At 44.3% G+C, this 7,563-nt stretch overlaps 1 protein-coding gene across 1 annotated transcript; it reads right to left on the minus strand.

Moving 5' to 3' along the window:
* Positions 1-5,099: 5,099 nt before the first annotated feature.
* On the minus strand, positions 5,100-5,696 carry LOC147991979 (uncharacterized). Its single transcript, XM_087539359.1, has 2 exons — positions 5,541-5,696; positions 5,100-5,447 (listed from the first exon to the last, which is right to left on the minus strand). The coding sequence occupies exons 1-2, from the start codon at positions 5,694-5,696 to the stop codon at positions 5,100-5,102; spliced, it is 504 nt and encodes a 167-aa protein (XP_087395485.1).
* Positions 5,697-7,563: the final 1,867 nt, after the last annotated feature.

The following is a 7,563-nucleotide window of genomic DNA, read 5'->3' on the forward strand; positions in this document are numbered from 1 at the left end:
GGAGACGTATTAGCATCCCCAAGCTTAATTCCTGCTCGTTCTCGAGTAGGTAAATGATAAAAAAGATAATTTTTGATGTGGAATGCTACCTAGCATAATCTTGATCATGTAATCTAATCATGGCCTGAATATTAAGACACGAGTGATTCAAAGCAATAGTCTATCATTTGACATTAAGATAATAATACTTCAAGCATACTAATAAAGCAATCATGTCTTTTCAAAACAATATGGCCAAAGAAAGTTATCCCTACAAAATCATATAGTCTGGCTATGCTCCATCTTCACCACACAAAATATTCAAATCATGCACAACCCCGATGACAAGCCAAGCAATTGTTTCATACTTTTGACGCTCTCAAACCTTTTCAACTTTCATGCAATACATGAGCGTGATCCATGGACATAGCACTATGGGTGGAATAGAATATGATGATGGAGGTTGTGTGGAGAAGACAAAAAGGAAGAAAGTCTCACATCGACGCGGCTAATCAATGGGCTATGGAGATGCCCATCAATTGATGTCAATGCGAGGAGTGGGGATTGCCATGCAAAAGATGCACTAGAGCTATAAGTGTATGAAAGCTCAAACTGAAACTAAGTGGGTGTGCATCCAACTTGCTTGCTCATGAAGACCTCGGGCATTTGAGGAAGCCCATCATCAGAATATACAAGCCAAGTTCTATAATGAAAAATTCCCACTAGTATATGAAAGTGATAACTCAAGAGACTCTCTATATGAAGAACATGCTGCTACTCTGAAGCACAAGTGTGGTAAAAGGATAGTAACATTGCCCCTTCTCTCTTTTTCTCTCAATTTTTTTTGCTTTTTTCTCTTTTTTTATTTTTTGTGTAGGCTTCTTTGGCCACTTTTATTTTGATAACCTCACATCGGACAATGTTCTAATAATGATGATCATCACACTTTTAGTTACTTACAACTCAATATTACAACTCGATATTAGAACAAAATATGACTCTATATGAATGCCTCCGGTGGTGTACCGGGATGTGCAATGATCTAGCGTAGAAATGGCATGAAAAACCGGACAAGCCATGGAAACATCATGCTAGCTATCTTATGATCATGCAAAGCAATATGACAATGATGCTCAAGTCATGTATATGAAGATGATGGAAGTTGCATGGCAATATATCTCGGAATGGCTATGGAAATGCCATGATAGGTAGGTATGGTGGCTATTTTGAGGAAGATATAAGGAGGCTTATGTGTGATAGAGTGTATCATATCACGGGGTTTGGATGCGCCGGCGAAGTTTGCACCAACCAACGGGGTGTGATAGAGCGTATCATATCACGTCCCTTTGGTATTTGTGTACTCATTGGTAAGCTCCAGTGCATAGCGGACAACTAAAGTGTGCAGAAAATGTCTTGCATAGTTTTGCCTGCTGTAGTATGTTTGTATGAAACCCTCTGTTGTTCATTATGCTCCCTAAGACTTTAATTGAGGCACAGAATGGCCAACTGCTTGCTTACTTATACGCAACATGCTGTCTAAATTTGTAACTTGTCCGTGTTTTTGATTGGGCCCCAACATCATGCTCCTCTGGTGAGCTAAGAGGGATTTCTGTATGTAGGCTGCACAGACTATATTTTTTATAATTTTCAAAAATATCACCTGCTTATGCTTCATGACGTGTAACATTTTTTTGAAAGTGACGTGTAACATTATTGTTAGTCCTGTTTTGCCATGTAGTACAAAATAGTGTCTTGTTCGCTTCACTGTTGTAACTATATTGTTTCCCTAGTCATGTGTACTTACAGAAACATTTCAGGATGAAGCGACATCAACACAAAGATCTGTGAGCGGTGCGGCATGGCCATTACCGAATGATTATGGATTGGAATTGGAATGTGCTGATGTTCTCGAGCATCAACTAGAGGTGGCAAGACAACGTGTACATGATTGTCAACGTATAATCAACAAGTTGAGACTGGACATGCAGGTATCAGATGCAGGAGTCAAAAAATGAAACAAGACACTGAGGTAACCATGAAGGAATTGGAGATTTTGCAGACTGAAATTTGTGCTATCTAAATCCGGCCAATCCTATTTTCTGAAGAGATTATAGTTCAAATGGAGTTAAGTTGATGCGCGTCCATGATGTATGAGCTGTATTTGCCCAGTGTATGTAATTTGCTGTTTGTGTATGCTTTATTATCACCTGTGCCGAACCATAATGCCCAGTGGGTATAATCGGCTATAATTTCTTTATTGTATAGTGTAGGATTATTCTACCTTTCTATGCCTTGATCTCTTTGTTGTATAGTGTATGCTTTTTAGAGGTGATAGTATTGAGTAGGATAATTCTTTGAATATGCTATATCGTTCAAACGGGGGCCAACTCGCCCGACCATGGCCCTTCACGGGCCGTCGGATCCATGGGCCTTCTACGTCTCGTAGGATCCATGGGCCGCCGACTCATTTATGGGTCTTCTATGGGCCTTTAATGGGCCGTAGGCGAGCCTTTGATGAAATCGTACGTTTTATGGGCTGACCATAACGGGCCGTTAATAGGCCGTATTTGGTGATGCTAGGAAAATGGCCCAACAGACTAACGGTCCACAAACGGGCCGACTGTAACGACGGGCTGAATTTGGCCCACAAGCAGAAAATGACAGTAACGGGTTGTAAGTAACCGAATGCTGCAAATGAGCCCAAGAATAAATGGGCCCTCAGAAGGCCGAAAGTTAACTTGGGCTGGAAACTGCCCAACGGAATAACGGGCCGTTAATGGGTATAAAGTGATACACTGTTCATTACGGGCCAGTTTCACCACGGGCCGTTAATGGGTGTAAAGTAATACACTGTTCATTACGGGCCAGTTTCAGCACGGGCCGCTAATGGGCCAAGAATTACAAAGGGCCTCATATGGGCCAAAAGACGGCATGGGCTATACATGGGCCAGAAGTGAAAACGGACTGGAATCATATTGGATGGCCCAGATGACGCTACTGGGCCTAATTCGGATAGGGCGTAACGGGCCTTGGGTTAGTGGGTTGTAAATGGGTTATATGCGAACATGCCGTTAACAGGCTTTCCATGGGCCGGCCCGCCAGCTTTTGACCAAGTCAAACGGGCCGGCCTTTTCATAGGAATGGGCCACTGTTGGGCCGTGCCACATGTCGACGTATCATAGGCGCCTTCTGTCCAGTGAGTGGTTGACATCTGTCCCAACGATGAGCCGACACGTGTTTCCTCTAGCCAATGATGATTTTACACGTGGAAAATCCCCATTGGTTGGGGCTGTTAATGGGTTATCGGATCCAAAACCCGACCCGATAGCTTAACGATATTCCGTTACGGTGGATGCCACGTGTCGGTCACCCTTGATGAAAGCACTTCTGTGACGCGCGATTTATCGTCATGGAAGTGGACACTTCCGTGATGATAATTTTGGTAATGTCATGGAACACTTCTACGACAGCACAGGTATGACTATCTTGATTCTGTCATAAATTTTTCATGGATGTACATGCATGACAAAAAACGCGACCTACTGTGACAAACACGTATCATCACGGAAGTGTATTTTTTGTAGTGTATGGTGTTGATGTAGAAGCCCTCCGTGATCGATGCCCCCTCCGGCGGAGCTCCGGAACAGGCCCCAAGATGGGATCTCATGGATACAGAAAGTTACGACGGTGGAATTAGGGTTTTGGATCCGTCTCTAATCGTTTGGGGGTACGTAGGTATATATAGGAGGAAGGAGTACGTCGGTGGAGCAACAGGGGGGCCACGAGGGTGGAGGGCGCGCCTGGGGGGGTAGGTGCGCCCCCCTACCTCGTGGCTTCCCTGTTGGTTGCTTGACGTAGGGTCCAAGTCTCCTGGATCATGTTTGTTCCGAAAATCACGTTCCCGAAGGTTTCATTCCGTTTGGACTCCATTTGATATTCTTTTTCTGCGAAACTCTGAAATAGGCCAAAAAACAGCAATTCTGGGTTGGGCCTCCGGTTAATAGGTTAGTCCAAAAAATAATATAAAAGTGAATAATAAAGCCCAATAATGTCCAAAACAGAAGATAATATAGCATGGAGCAATCAAAAATTATAGATATGTTGGAGACGTATCAGATACCATAACACCGAGAGGGCCCGAGAATATCTCTCCATTGTCGGAGGAGAAAATCCCAATCTTGAGCTATCAAGTTACTTGACACACTTTTCCATGAACCCGTAAGCCGCCGTAATAGCCACCCATTTATGGATGACGTTTAACAAACCCCAAAGTTCATGAAGCAAGTATGAAGATACTCGATACTCTCATGGTCTAAGGAATTATGCAAACGTTAACCATCTCTGTGTTATGTACCATTAACTTGTGACGAATGAATCTTGTAGCATAACATTAATCCGGGTTGATTCAACACAAATGTTCTCTTAACATTGTGCCCTCAAAGTTGCTGGCATAGACATGCCCATGACCAGGAAAACAGAATCATCATGCAACACTTGAGCTAGTCTTAGAGGCTAGACTAGGAATACTTCTTACCATTTATTATTCCACACGTGCATATGAGTTTTCCTCCGAGCCTCGTGTTATTGCAGACTCGAGAACCATAGCAGTTATAGCATGGAACATAAACATAATTATCAACATGGAGATAAGTAATAGCATTTATTATTGCCTCTAGGGCATATCTCCTACAAGCAATGCCTTTCAATAAGACAAAACACAGGGTTCATATTCATCATAGACAAAACACAGGGTTAATATTCATCATAGACAAAACACAGGGTTCATATTCATCAGAGACAAAACACGGGATATCTTTAGGTTCATTTTGATCAATTTAGGCCAACAATGATCACACACCCAGAATGATATAAGAACATCACATTCATCATAGATAACACAGGGTTCACCATAGCATTATCACTTGAACTTTGACACCATTACATCAGACTAAACCAAAATAAAACATGGTTTAACATATCATTTTCCAGTTCAAAATTGACACCATTACATGACACATAACCTAAATAACTAGGACTGCCAACACATTAACTAGGAGTGCCACCACTTCAGACTCCCAAAATGAACCTGGCATCACCAATGCAGCTCATCTTCAACATCTTCACTTCTTCACCATGAATACCACCAAAGCAGCAACACCAAACATCAGCACAACAACAAGCAGCAACTTCATGAGCATCACCAGCTCTGTCCCAAGCTTCAGCAGTGCAGCAGCTTGCTGCCTGGTCATCACATTGCCACTCATGACATTGCCACTCTCTCTCTTCACAAACTTCTTGGTCCAGCTTGTTGATCCATTCATGTAGGTAAGCTCTTGTGCTTTTAGAAGTTCCTCCCTGCGTTCCTCAGGCGCACCAATAGCATCCACAGCGGCATCGCCAGCCAGATACTGATTCTCAATGAGGTACTCGACGTAATCCAATTCCCAACACCAGAACTCACAACTCACCTATCCCAAAAAGACATGCCAAAGTCAAAAACTACAATCTTTGGATCCAAAATGTAACAAATCCATGCAAAGAGGATAAATCGAAGCACTAACCCCATGATTTTGGCACTTGTAGAAGACCCAACCGTCGTGCTTCTCAGTGGTGGAGACGTACATGCGCACCTTCTCCTTGCAACCTCTGCAGCGGATCAGCGGCAACGCCAATGCCCACCGGCGGACAGCAAAGGGGGACGAGCTTGCGACAGACATGACCGCCAGAGCTTGCGGGGGAAGCAGCAGGGGAGACCTAGCAGCCCGATTCTTTGGCGACGACGGTGGTGGCGGAGCAGAGCGGCCGAAGAGGAGGGGGCGAGGGGGTTAGGGATTTGAGATGGTCGCCGTGGGTTATGGATTTGAGAGAAAGATTGGGGATTTTGCTTCTTTTACAAAATCCCCCTCCATGAATCATTGGCCAAATGAGAGACAACTATGTGGCGATCATCAGTTGGACAAACTAGGCCTGTACGCATCGCATACATGCTACAATGACTGTATTTTCACGTCCCATCATATTCAGTGACTGTAATGAGCGTATTTCAAAGTTGGGTGACCATATCATGCTTTCGACGCTATTACAATGACCGTGGGTGTATTTATCTCCACGGGAAATAATGGAGATGGTACATCGCCAGTCCCTCTACCTACCTTCTCTCCTCGGCCTACCTAAAGGCGATATCAAGCCATAGATGGTGTCTTTATTTATGCAGAAACATTGTTTGCAGGGTTTGCTGATCTTCTGCCGGTGTGCCCGCAAGTGCTTATTTGTAGTATATGCTCATACCTATAGTACAGAGCATGAGATGAGTTTTTTTAATAGCAAGGCGAGATAAACTTCTTATCGTCTGAGTTGACGCCCACCTATGCATACAACCCTTGATTCAATTGTATTAGTTACTTAGATGGGAAACGAGTTACCTGTTATTCTTTTGAACTTAACTCGGTGCCACTGCTTTAGGGCATTTCTAACCTATCCCCTATAACCAACCAGTTAGTGAAGTATATTTAGCTTTTTACTCTACTAGCCGGCACCTGGCGGATCCTCAATCCGGCCTAATGGAGTGAAATTTTACTTCTCTTCCTGAAAATTTCCCTATATTTACTCCATCTTTGCTCCATCGAGTAAAATGGCACGACTCTCCTCTGCTGCCTCTCTCTCCCCTCTCGCGCCGCATCTTCGCCCCTGCCGCCCCTCCTACCCCTCCCCCTCCCCGCCGGCACTGGCCGGCCGCCGGGGAAGCCATGTAGGCCTCCGCCGCTGTCCTGCACTACCTTCTTGTCCCGCAAGCGGCCAAAAATCAAGGGGATCTGCGGCTATTGTCGCCGCCGCCAGATTTGGCGTTTCCGGCCACCGGCAGCTGCGCCATGCCATGGATTGGTCGGGAAGCGACCCACACAGCCCCGACAAAGCCTCCGCGCTGCATGCAGGTACCGACTCTTTCTCTAGCCACTCTAATCGCTCCTGCCGTCGGTTCTCCGGCAACTAGACGGCCTACCATCGCCCGGGCTCGGCACTCGCGCAGCGGGTCACCGGCTTGCAGCTGCCGGTCATACAATGCGATGAATGCACACGGCAAGTGGTGCACTGAGTTTCTACAACGTCGAATCATCCCGGATGGGTGTTCTTAAAATGCACAAACGATGGGGTATGTGCTTGTTTTGATTCGGTTTTTCTCCGGATTCGATACAATTTCAGTAGCTCATTGATGCTCATCTATGTTTGTAGGATGATGGATGCTCGTTTTCGTATTTGGAAGAAGAATACATCGATCTATTGATAGCACAAAAATTAGTAGATGTTTGTGCACTCATTGCTAGAATTGAGGCTAAACATGAGACTAGATGTGAGATTGGAGAAGGAGAAGAAATTAGAGGGGAAGCAACGTCTACATCTTTAGAATCAAAAAAGAAGAATGAAGTATGTAAGATCAAGAATCCGCAGATAAATAATCAAGGCATCGAGAAGATTTTAATCCATCTAGTGGGAGCAGTTATGGAAGTTGGATATCTTCTAGAATGTCTAATTGTGCTTCTTGTTTTTTCGTCTTGCTCTTCTAGCAAAGAATTGATGAATTATTAT

This window comes from Triticum urartu, chromosome 1A (assembly GCF_056163025.1).
Source record: "Triticum urartu cultivar PI428250 chromosome 1A, HENAU_Tu73, whole genome shotgun sequence".
Classification (NCBI taxonomy): Eukaryota; Viridiplantae; Streptophyta; class Magnoliopsida; order Poales; family Poaceae; genus Triticum; species Triticum urartu.